Raw genomic sequence first — 13,130 nt, forward strand, 5'->3', positions numbered from 1 at the left:
TCATAATTCGCTTATCATAATATTAAAGGGTGAAAAATTAAAAAGAAAATAAATGTCATCAATTACTCAGCCTCATGTTGTTCCAAACCCGTAAGACTTTTGTTCATCTTCAAAACACAAATGTAGATATTTTAATAAAATCTGAGAGATTTCTGTCCCTCCTGACAGTTCACAAAACTACCACTTTAGCTTTACTTTCATAAAACTAATCCATATGAATTGAGCGGTCTAGTCCAAATTTTCTGAAGAGACGCGATTGCTTTATATGATTAAAAGTTAAAGTTATAATGATGAACAGATAAAGTTATACAATAATATTAACAGGCAAGTTGTTGGAAAGGTCGGAATTTTTAAATATATTGGATTGTTTCTGGATAATAATTTGAACTAAACTCTAAATGTGGACTGTATCTATAAGAAGTCTATGCAAAGACTATATTTTGAGGAAATTAAGTAGTTCTGATGCAAGTAAAGACGTGCTTGAAATGGTACAGATCTTGAGTGTCCTGAGATAAAGACACATTTCCATGCAAATAAAACGGACATTAAAAATATTTAATTTCATTCATTCTGTTTCTTTGACAGAAAGCAGTTCTTTTCCTTTGAATATAAAGTAAGAAATTAAGCAAGAGTGTCTGTCATATCACTGCTTTTTGTTGTTGGCTTTAGAAATACATGCCATTAAGAAGAATAAGTGTCAACATATAGCAATTAGTAGTTAATGGTGTTCAGAGGCAGGAGGGCAAAAGAAACCAGTAAAATAATATGAAGATTTAGGTGGAAACTTTAATAGATGGTCATATACAAAAATAGATAAATACAAAAAAAATATTTTACAGAAATAAATGTCCAGTGAATTTATTTGCATAATCTTTGTCTCCCTCTACTGGTAGAAAAATTTACAACATTTGTCTTTTCTGTAGTCTCAGACTTTTGAAACAATTCAAAGCTGCTATTTTCAGCACTCATTTTCATGAGCCATTACTATAAAACAAGAAACTGGTGTGAAGTCACACAGACACACACACACACACACACACGTCAGTGTGATCGCTGTGTCTCTGTGTCTTCAGTCTCTGTTGCGGCTCCTTATTCACCATCAGCTGATCCTGAGGAAACTGAACTGACGTCTAAACACTGAGAGTCCTACAATAAAACACACAGTCAGTCACATATGAGTATGAGACATTACTGCTGTCACATCACATCTGGAGATCATTTCAGGAAAACACAGCCAGAGATATTAATGAAAAACTAATAGATTAATAACTGTAAATGATAACTCACTTTATCACTTACTTACTTACTCACACACACACACACACCATGTTTACATCCAACCAAATAATCCGTTAGTAATCAGATTGACGGCTCGCACTGAAAAGCCTTCATGTAAACCTTAATCGAATGAGCTTGATCCGAATGAAATTTCGATCGGATTTGGTTTATTGTTTTTCTAATCCGATCGAGAGGATATACAGTAAACATTTGATCAGACTGAAAACCAAAACTGGAAAGAGCTGTGCGTGTGCAATGACGTAGAAATGGCGTAATGACGTATGACGCTTACGAGCTGTTGTAGTTGTTGAATGAAGTGTCATGAATGACCAACACAATCTCACGACTATTCGTACATATTCCTGTCATTCAAAAATTCTCCTTGCATTGCATTCATAATCTGTGAAGTGGAGCAGGACATCGTCCCACCAGTCCTTCTCTCATACTCTCATGCACAGGCTGTTTTGGGAGCAGGTACGGGTGTTTTTACTGCTTGATAAATATAAGCAGCACGGCACAGCGGTTCATATGCTCATTGTCTCCTAGGACCTGACCCATAATATATAATTATTAAGTCTGCAGTTTAAAACAAACAAACAATGTACTGTAGGAGAACAGTATGTGACAGTGGGAAATATTCGTGCAGTGTGTGCATGTCAAAAACTCAATTATGATTTGAAGCTTAACATATAAACGCACACATCAACACGATAATTTTATTTATCATTCATGTAACACTAGGTTTGGATTCATCAATCGGCATTAATTAATTCCAATTTAAACAGAAGTTGTGCATGTAAACAAGATGAAAAAATTCATATAGACCTAGCCTATTCATTGATCATATTCACATCACAGAATTAAAATCTTATTATTATTATTATTATTTTTACAGAGACTAAAGTGGAGCTGAATTATTATCTTATATTCTCCAGTTACACACAGATGAGACCTGATACTGAAATTGGGTCAATTTAAAGGCTTGAAATAAAAAATATACTCACAGTAGTAGTTTCTCCGGTTTATAATGTGGATCATCGTTCAGATCAGAGAGCAACTTCATTCCTGAATGTCCTAGTTTATTTCCAAACAGATCCAGTTCTCTCAGGTGTGAGGGGTTTGATCTCAGAGCTGAAGCCAGAGCAGCACAACCTTCCTCTGTGACGCCACAATAACACAACCTGTAGAGAACAATGACACACTCTTTGTAATGGCTATCCAATAAGCCATTGCCGTTGATAATAGGAGTGAGCAAGTTTCGAACACGTACAAACAGTCGTGTGTGTGAAAGTGTGTATTTCAGTGTGACTCTGTCCTGCAGTATCATCAGGGCTGCAAACTTCCACGCACTTAGAGTGAGACTCACGCAATTTACACTTTTCACACGCTCTCACGCCACATATCCATTTTCTCACGCAGTGAAAAATCGCGGAGCAAAGAGGACACTGACACCGACAGACTAGACAGAGCAGGTTACTTTTGATATGAAAAAAATTCTCAGCTCTCAGGTTCTGACCATTTTATTACAAAATTCAGAATACCGTTTTGGTGCTTGTAAATGTGAAGTGACAGATCACTGTAGCACCTCAGTTCAAGTAAACCGATCATCTGTTACTTTTTATTTAAAGATACAGTACCGAAAGGTATATATGCCTCATACATAATGTCGATCAATCAAAGATGTCAGTAAAACTGCAGGTGAACAATTATGTCACAGAATGTTGCATTTACCTCAGGAAAGCCATTTAATGACCAGAGAGCTGGTAAGTCCCGCCCCTTCCGCTAACCCCACTGGACCTCTAGGTTGAAAAATCGTCAATGCAAGTGAATGGGAGAAAATAATTATTTTCTGGTCCCGTTTGAATTGTGCCATGAATGTGAACATATGTTGTCTGTGAATTTTTTATATAACTTTTCGTGTAAAGAATGCTACAATTTAGCGGGTAGAAGTTTGATACGGTTAGACTTTGTGTGAGAGCACTTTGTGGACTACAACTCCTCGCTGCTTTCGACGCGTTTGAAACGTCACCACCACTCGCACACGGACACTAGCTCACGGATCCCGCTAAACATGGCTGTGTCTTTGGTGCACTTCACCGCCTTCTTTCAGGGAGAGGACAAAATCGTTGAGGTTGGCGAAAACCACGGGTAAGTCAACTTTATGGGGTGACGTCACATAGGTGACATGTAGTCTTTCTCGTTATGTCTTTTCCACAACTGCTAGCCGAAGAATCATACCATATACTGTCAAACTCGTAACATGAAAAGTTATATAAAAAATTCACAGACAACATACTGTATGTTCACATTCATCATGGCACAATTCAAACGGGACCAGAAAATAATTATTTTCTCCCATTCACTTGCATTGACGGTTTTTCAACCTAGAGGTCCACTTGAGGTTTTACGGATGGGCGGGACTTACCAGCTCTATAGCACTTTAGTTGACTGGAAAAAAATAGCTATAGAGAGGAGTATTTTGCTAAATATGTGCACTTTATCACATATTTCATATATTTTTTACTTGTGTCATTACATAATTGTTATTACAATGAAAACCGCATTATATTTAATTTAATTTGTTATTTTTAACCTTTAATAATACCAGCTGATAGTTCTCTCTGTATGTTTACAGCATTGTGTGAGATATATTTTTTCTTAAGAAAAATTAACATGTAGGCTATCTACTGTACCCTAATATGGGGCGCCGTTTGTAAAGCGGCTCACGATGAAAATAACAGCAACATTTTGTCACATTTAGCTTCAAACAATGTTTAAAAAACTGGTATGAATTTTTGATGGTCACTTTTTAGCACATTTACAACAATATTTGTCAACTTAGAGATATTTTAAATAGTTAAATCTAAATATTAAATGTTACACCTAAATGCAGGGCCGGTTCTAGACATTAGGAGGCCCTAGGCAAAATTCATGTTGGAGGCCAATCATTTTTGATTATTAAAAAGTTGTTTTAAAAAAGTCTTCACTATCACTTTTTATATATTTAACACATCCTTGCTGAATATTCCTGTTTGTTTTTTCTGTATTTTTGATCAAATAAATGCAGGCTTGTAGAGCATAATAATAAACTTCTTTCAAAAAACATTAAAAATAGTAATGGGTCCAGACTTTTACCGGTACTCTATGTACATATTAATCAAACTTTATCTAAGGTAATCTCTTTTTTGTTTAATGAAGATGTTATTGTTGTTGTTATTTTGCTGTTTTATTCAATTTATTCACTGTTCTAGAATCCCACTTCAGTAAATGAGCATAAGTGCTTTTATTAGGGCCCGAGCACCGATGGTGTGAGGACCCTCTTGGAATTGCTCTGTTTATTATTATTATTATTATTCTTCTCCGCATTGAATTGCATTTTTGAGGGCCTAAACATGCGCGAAAACTCACGAAACTTTGCACACGCGTCAGAACTGGCGAAAATTTACATCTGATATAGGTTTCAGAATTGGACGGGGCAAAATGGCTCGATAGCGCCACCTATAAAAGTTCAACGGAGTGCGCCTCCTGCAACGTTCCACGTACGTGCACGAAATTCGGTACATACGTGTAATGACCTAATACCTACAAAAAAGTCTCTTGGAGCATAGCCCTAAACACAACAGGAAGTCAGCCATTTTGAACTTCCTCTCAGATTTTTGTGCAGTTTTTGCCATTTTCAGGCCTCGTACTTTAACGAACTCCTCCTACAGTTTTAATCTGATCATCTTCAAATTTGGTGAGTGTAATCTTAAGGCCTTTGCGACGTTAAATTGCGAAGATCTTGAGTTTTCGTCAAAGGGCGGGTCCTCGGCGGCCTTACAAATTTCGATGTTTCGCCATGAAACAGGAAGTTGCTGTAACTCAGGCATGGAATGTCCAATCTCCCCCAAACTTCACACGTTTGATAAGAGTTCTGTCCTGAACACATGGCCATGCTCATATTCAGTTATAGTCATAGCGCCACCTGCTGGCAACAGGAAGTGACATGTTTAACACTGTTATGGACTCCTAATAACATATAAAAAAGTGCCAGCAAGTGCGAAACATGCTAACAACATACTAGAAGCATGCTAAAACATGCTAGCAAACTCTTAGCTAAGTGCTAAAGCATGCTATTATTGCAATTAAATAGGAATTTGCTGTAACTCAGGCATGGAATGTCCAATCTGCCCCAAACTTCACACTTTTGATAAGCGTTCTGTCCTGAACACATCTACATGATAATATTCAGTTATAGTAATAGCGCCACCTACTGGCAACAGGAAGTGTCATGTTTAACACGTTGATGCCATTCTAGCAACATGTTAAAAATGCCATTGAGGTCTAAACATGCTAGAAACATGTTAAAACATGCTAGCAATACTTAGCTAAGTGCTAAAGCATGCTAATTCAATGAAACAGGATGTTGTTGTTACTCAAGAAGGCAATGTCCAATATGCGCCAAACTTCACACTTTTAATAAACGTTCTGTCCTGAACACATGACCATGCTCATATTCAGTTACAGTCATAGTGCCACCTGCTGGCAACAGGAAGTGACATGTTAAACACTGTTGTGGACATATAAAAACATATAAAAAAAGTGCCAGCAAGTGCTAAACATGCTAACAACATACTAGAAACATGCTAAAACATGCTAGCAAACACTTAGCTAAGTGCTAAAGCATGCTATTGCTGCAATTAAATAGGAATTTGCTGTAACACAGGCATGGAATGTCCAATCTGCCCCAAACTTCACACGTTTGATAAGAGTCATGGCCTGAACACATCTACATGAGAATATTCAGTTATAGTAATAGCGCCACCTGCTGTCAACAGGAAGTGACATGTTTAACACTGTTGTGGTCTCCTAATAACATATATAAAAGAGCCAGCAAGTGCTAAACAGGTTAGCAACATACTAGAAACATGCTAGCAAACACTTAGCTAAGTGATAAAGCATGCTATTACTGCAATTAAATAGGAATTTGCTGTAACTCAGGCATGGAACGTCCAATCTGCCCCAAACTTCACATGTTTGATAAGAATCATGGCCTGAACGCATGCCTATGCTCAAATTCAGTTATAGTAATAGCGCCACCTACTGGCAACAGGAAGTGACATGTTTAACACGTTGATGCCGTTCTAGCAACATGTTAAAAATGCCATTGAGTTCTAAACATGCTAGAAACATATTAAAACATGCTAGCAATACTTAGCTAAGTGCTAAAGCATGCTAATTCAATGAAACAGGACTTTGTTGTTACTCAAGAAGGCAATGTACAATCTACCCCAAACGTCACACGTTTGATAAGAGTTATCTCTTGAACACATGTCCATGCTCATATTTAGTTATAGTCATAGCGCCACCTGCTGGCAACAGGAAGTGACGTTTAACACTGTTCTTGACTCCTAATAACATATAAAAAAATGCCAGTAGGTGCTAAACATCCTACCAACATACTAGAGACATGCTAAAACATAATAGCAAACACTTAGCTAAGTGCTAAAGAATGATATTACTGCAATTAAATATGAATTTGCTGTAACTCAGGCATGGAATGTCCAATCTGCCCCAAACTTCACACTTTTGATAAGCGTTCTGTCCTGAACACATGACCATGCTTATATTCAGTTACAGTCATAGCGCCACCTGCTGGCAACAGGAAGTGACATGTTTAACACTGTTGTGGACTCCTAATAACATATAAAAAAGTGCCAGCAAGTGTTAAACATGCTAACAACATACTAGAAACATGCTAAAACATGCTAGCAAACTCTTAGCCAAGTGCTAAAGCATGCTATTATTGCAATTAAATAGGAATTTGCTGTAACTCAGGCATGGAATGTCCAATCTGCCCCAAACTTCACACTTTTGATAAGAGTCATGGCCTGAACACATCTACATGAGAATGTTCAGTTATAGTAATAGCGCCACCAACTGGCAACAGGAAGTGACATGTTTAACACGTTGATGCCGTTCTAGCAACATGTTAAAACATGCTAACAATGCTTAGCTAAGTTCTAAAGAATGCTAATTCAATGAAACATGACTTTGTTGTTACTCAAGAAGGCAATGTCCAATTTGCACCAAACTTCACATGTTTGATAAGAGTTCTGTCCTGAACACACATCCATGCTCATATTCAGTTATAGTCATAACGCCACCTACTGGCAACAGAAACTGACATGGTTAACACAGTAATGCAGTACTAACCACATAATTATTGTGTACTAAGCATGCTAGAAACAGACTGAACATGCTAGCAACACTTAGCTGAGTCATGAAGCATGCTATTATCACCATTATACAAAACATTTTGTAACTGACTTTGACATACTCTTACTATATATACCTCCTTAAATGTACATTTCCCAACCATGCTCTGCCTTCCTAAAGCCACCGAGTGTTGATGGCACGGGTGCGAGGGCCCTTTCATCGCTGCTTGCAGCTTTAATATTGCATTGCTACTTTAAATATGCTATACACAAATCAAGTGGAAGAGAAAGACACGATCGCTACTGAGCAGAAAAAATGGATAAAGTGATATTATTGGCGTAATGTCAGGAATCTAATCATCAGCAGAATTTAGAAGATAGACCCATAGATATGAGATCCTTTATTTGAAACATTTAAAAATGTTGTAGTGTGTTGGCTTTTTAACTTAGAATACAGACGTCTTGTCTTTTAATTTTGTAGCTTTTTTACTAGTCAGCTCTCGACGCGATGTTATTCATTGTACGCGCAAATTCAAAGCGTCGCGTCTGGGCACGTTAATGACGCTCGCGCTCTTTTAAACTCGTAATAAAGCGGTGAATGATTTTTCCAGAAATGACGCTGATCTACAGTACAAGTTTATATTTAGAATACATTGCAATCACTCCAAAATAGATGACGACAACTCACACACCTGCATTTTGAGCTGTGCTTCTTTGTGTGCTTAGGCTTTTGCCTCGCAGCACCTGATGGATGCGTTCGTTACACATACTTTCAGAAGCCGGCACCCGCTTTGTAACGGACACATTGGTTTAACTGCAGTAATGTAACTGTCTATGGTTAAGATAAACATCGTCACTATTTTTAGTTAATTAATAAATTGTAGATAGGCCATTTGTACATTATTAAATTTTTTTTTTTTTTTTTTTTGTCCCTCTGTCTGGGCCCCATCCCGCCAATCGGGCCCTAGGCACGTGCCTAGTTTGCCTTTGCGTTAATCCGGCTCTGCCTAAATGTTAAATCTAAATGCTAAATCTAAATCTAAATGTTAAATCTAAATCTAAATGTTAAATCTAAATCTAAATGTTAAATCTAAATATTAAATCTAAATGTTAAATCTAAATCTAAATGTTAAATCTAAATATTAAATCTAAATCTAAATGTTAAATCTAAATCTAAATGTTAAATCTAAATGTTAAATCTAAATGTTAAATCTAAATGTTAAATCTAAATCTAAATGTTAAATCTAAATATTAAATCTAAATGTTAAATCTAAATCTAAATGTTAAATCTAAATATTAAATCTAAATGTTAAATCTAAATCTAAATGTTAAATCTAAATATTAAATCTAAATCTAAATGTTAAATCTAAATCTAAATGTTAAATCTAAATGTTAAATCTAAATCTAAATGTTAAATCTAAATCTAAATGTTGAATAAAATAAAAAACATCTCATCCGAGGAAATGGACTCTTGGACATGGATTATCATGATAATAACTAATAAAATAATAAGCAAGCGAACATGACAGAGAGTGATGACAGAGTGATGACATGACATTCAGTCAAAGTGAGCCCCCTCGTGGCTGGCTATTATGGCTACAGGTCATAAGTCCCGCACTTTTCATAAAAGTGACACTAGCCTACTCTTCAAATACAGTTTCTCCAAACGTGTTTATTATTTTAGGTAGTTATTATCTTGATAATCCATGTCCAAGAGTCCATTTCCTCGGATGAGATGGTTTTTATTCGTTACTTGACACTATAAACCATGCTATAAACACACACTGACCTCCTCGAGCTTTTATTTTGGCACTTCCGGTTACCGGCATTTTGAATTTGCATATTAGTTAAATATTTAATTTCACCCTAAACATGTATATTCAACATTTAGATTTAGATTTAGATTTAGATTCAACGTTTATCTAGAGTTGTCAAGATGGCGCTGCCCTTCAGGCGACATGGAGGAGGGTTCTTGCTGCGAGTTATTTGTTTGTTTCTGTCGAGTTTGTTTCTGTCGGGTTTGTTTACCCTTAGTTTTCTGATCGCACAATGGCCATTTAAATTATTATGTGCGAGCGCTGGCCGGAACAGGGGACCACGAAGACTGATAAATATGAAACTGTTCACCGTAATGTGGCTAATTTTGACTAGCTGCGTGGTGCAAGGAATTACAAACAGGATTGTGGATACCGGACAGCTGACATACAGCAGATCGGAGCTTTTGGATCTGCGGAGCCGTGGCGGACTACTATTGAGTAATACAACGGCGGACGTACCTGAGGAGCTACTACGGCAACCAAGGCCTGTTTCTTGTCGGGTTAGGAAGCGGGGCAAGAGAGGCGGCGTCAGGCAACGTGTCCGGAGAGCTTCCAAACTACCCTTACCGCCAGTGTTACTCTGTAATCCTCGCTCCTTGCGGAACAAGTTGGACGAACTGCGCACACAAGCTGGAGTCTGCTATGAGTACCGTGAGTCTGGACTGATGGTCCTTACAGAAACGTGGCTGTGTAATAATGTACCAGACAGTTTAGTACAAATTGACGGGTTTTCCCACTTACGCTTGGACAGAGATGCGAACTCTGGGAAGAAAAGAGGAGGGGGTATTTGTATTTATATTAATGAAAGCTGGTGCCGTAATTTTGCGGTCAGGGAAAGAATTTGCAATCCTGATCTTGAACTACTGTGTATTACTTTGCGCCCATATTATTTGCCAAGGGAGTTCACCAATATATTTGTCTGTGCAGTGTACATTCCACCTAGTGGGAACATTCATAGGGCAGCTAGTCAAATTGCTGATTGTGTTCACAAGCACTTACAAATTAAGCCTGATGCACCTGTATTGATTCTTGGTGATTTTAATCAATGTGGTTTGGAGAGATCCTTACCAGGGTTTTTTCAATATGTGAAGTGCGGAACGAGGAAAAATAATATCCTTGACAAGTGTTATGGGAATATTAAGGATGCTTATGTGGCTAAAGCTAGACCCCCCCTCGGCAATTCTGACCATAATGTCATTTATTTGCTCCCCACCTATCGGTCAGTTCTTAAGAAAAGTAAACCAGTTACAAAGGTGGTTAAGGTGTGGTCAAGTGATAGTATAGAGGAGCTGAAGGGATGTTTTCTCTGTACGGACTGGGACATTTTTTATCAAGATGCAAATATAGATGTGGTCACTGAAGCAATTACGGCATATATCTCCTTTTGTGTGGATCTAGTTATCCCTCAAAGAGCTATTAAGAGGTATCCGAATAACAAACCATACATTACAGGGGGAATTAAAGATTGCATTAAAAAGAAAAAATTGGCCTACAGGTTGGGGGATACAATGGGACTTAAAGCAGCACAAAAGGACCTTAACCAGCAACTAAGGGTAGCACAAAAACAATATAAGGAACAGGCTGAACAACAGTTGGCAAAATGTAATACTAATGAACTGTGGAATTCAATTCGAGAAATGACCAATATGACCCCGAAAAAGAAGCCATTGTTTGCTGTCAATGAAACTGATAAAGCAAATGAACTGAATAATTTTTATATGAGATTTGAGACAGACACTTTTAAGGAATGTCATGATATTTTAGGTAATGTAAACTGTAATATCAGTGAGGATAGAATATTGATATATTCAGGGGATGTTACAAGGGTTTTTAAAAATGTATGCTCTAGTAAAGCAACGGGACCAGATGGGATGTCATGTTTTCTTTTAAAGACATTTGCTGAGGAGCTCACATCAGTCTGGCATCGCCTTTTCCAGCTCTCAATTGATACGCATACAGTACCAGAGCTTTGGAGACAATCTATTGTAATTCCAATTCCAAAAAATTCATGCCCTCAGGACAATAATGATTACAGGCCAGTGGCCTTAACATCGAACGTTATGAAATCATTTGAGAAGATAATAATAGGAGAGCTGCGTAAGGAAGTGGAGCCATCCTTAGATCAGTATCAATTTGCATATAAAAGCAATCGTGGTACTAATGATGCGGTTTCTACATTAACACACCTGGTTTTAAAGCATCTGGAGAGTCCAGCTGCCTATGCTAGATTGCTTTTTATTGATTTTAGTTCTGCGTTTAACTCCACATTTCATCCAACCACATAAACTGCTAGAGAAATTAATTAATCTACAAGTTAATCCTTTTATAATTAATTGGTATTATTCCTTTTTAACAAATAGGACACAACAGGTGAAATTTAACTCAGTGCTGTCGGATGTTGCGGTGAATAGTACAGGGGCCCCTCAAGGGTGCGTAAGTTCGCCATTTCTGTTTACTTTGTACACAAACGACTGCATTAGTCAGCAATCAAATCAATTTATTATAAAATTTTCGGATGACACAGTAGTATTGCAATTGTTGACAAGAGACTGCAATATTGACGACTACAAAGCTGCTATAGAAGCATTTGTGGGCTGGTGTGACGACCATTATCTACAGATCAATCTTAAAAAAACTGAAGAGGTCATTATAGACCCCAGATCAGTGGGGGATAGGAGCTCTGTTGTGGTTCATGGTGAAGCTATTGAGCAGGTTACTTCATATAAATATTTGGGGGTTTACATTGATAGTGAGTTTAAGTGGCACACACATGTATCATGGGTGTGCACAAGGGTCCACCAGCGTTTACATTTTCTACGGAGATTGCGATTGTTTGGAGTGAGCAGTAATATCATGTTAATTTTTTATAAAGCAACGATTGAGTCTGTTTTAAGGTATGGAATTATTGTTTGGTTCGGAAGTCTAACAGTAAAATTGAGAGCCCAAATAAATAATGTGTTGAGAGTGGCAGGAAAAATCATGGGGACACAGACAATTAGCTCGTTACAGGATATTTTTGAGCGTTGTATCACCCAGCAGGCCAACAAGATTTTATTAGACCCTTCGCATGTGTTGTATCCTGAGTATACGCTGATGAACTCTGGTCGGAGATACAGGGTTGCATTATGCAAGTATAACCGATATAAATATTCATTTTTACCGTTGTCTATTAAATTAATTAATGAGCAACTGCAGGAAGATAAATAATGGTAATAGAGGGTACAAGAGGCAGGAACTGAGGGCTGTGTTGTGTTATGATATATGATATGTATTGTTTTTATGATGTAGGATTTTGGGACTGGAATGTGTTTTACTATTATTGTATTTTATATGTTGTATGTTATGTGTTATGTCTTGATGTGGCAGCAATTTCTCTAATCTAAAACAAATCTCTCCTAAGGGAGACAATAAATGCTACCTTGACCTTGACCTTGACATTTAGATTCAACATTTAGATTTAGATTTAACATTTAGATTTAAAATTTAGATTTAGATTTAACATTTAGATTCAACATTTAGATTTAGATTTAACATTTAGATTTAACATTTAGATTTAGATTTAGCATTTAGATTTAACATTTAGGTGTAACATTTAATATTTAGATTTAACCATTTAAAATATCTCTAAGTTGACAAATATTGTTGTAAATGTGCTAAAAAGTCACTGTCAAAAAATTCATACCAGTTTTTTAAACATTGTTTGAAGCTAAATGTGACAAAATGTTGCTGTTATTTTCAGCGTGAGCCGCTTTACAGACGGCGCCCCATAACCTAATATTTATCTAAATTAGTCAATATTGAATCAAGATTGAAATCAAATCCCAAGAACTGAATTGAA

At 36.9% G+C, this 13,130-nt stretch overlaps 1 protein-coding gene across 2 annotated transcripts in view; it reads right to left on the reverse strand.

The window, feature by feature from the left end:
• The window catches only part of LOC307167554 (NACHT, LRR and PYD domains-containing protein 3-like), a 76,685-nt gene that overhangs the window by 44,086 nt on the left and 19,469 nt on the right, over window positions 1-13,130 (reverse strand). The window contains exons 8-9 of one of the 2 annotated variants that reach the window (XM_079886744.1): window positions 2,283-2,459; window positions 768-1,146 (exon numbers count right to left, since the gene is read on the reverse strand). In XM_079886744.1, coding sequence (XP_079742870.1) covers window positions 1,131-1,146; window positions 2,283-2,459 — 193 coding nt within the window. In that variant the 3' untranslated portion in view covers window positions 768-1,130. Of the gene's footprint in view, window positions 1-767; window positions 1,147-2,282; window positions 2,460-13,130 lie in introns of those variants that run through there. The other variant, XM_079886745.1, reaches the window with a different exon arrangement.

This window comes from Squalius cephalus, assembly GCF_949319135.1.
Source record: "Squalius cephalus genome assembly, chromosome: 11".
NCBI classification, from domain to species: Eukaryota; Metazoa; Chordata; class Actinopteri; order Cypriniformes; family Leuciscidae; genus Squalius; species Squalius cephalus.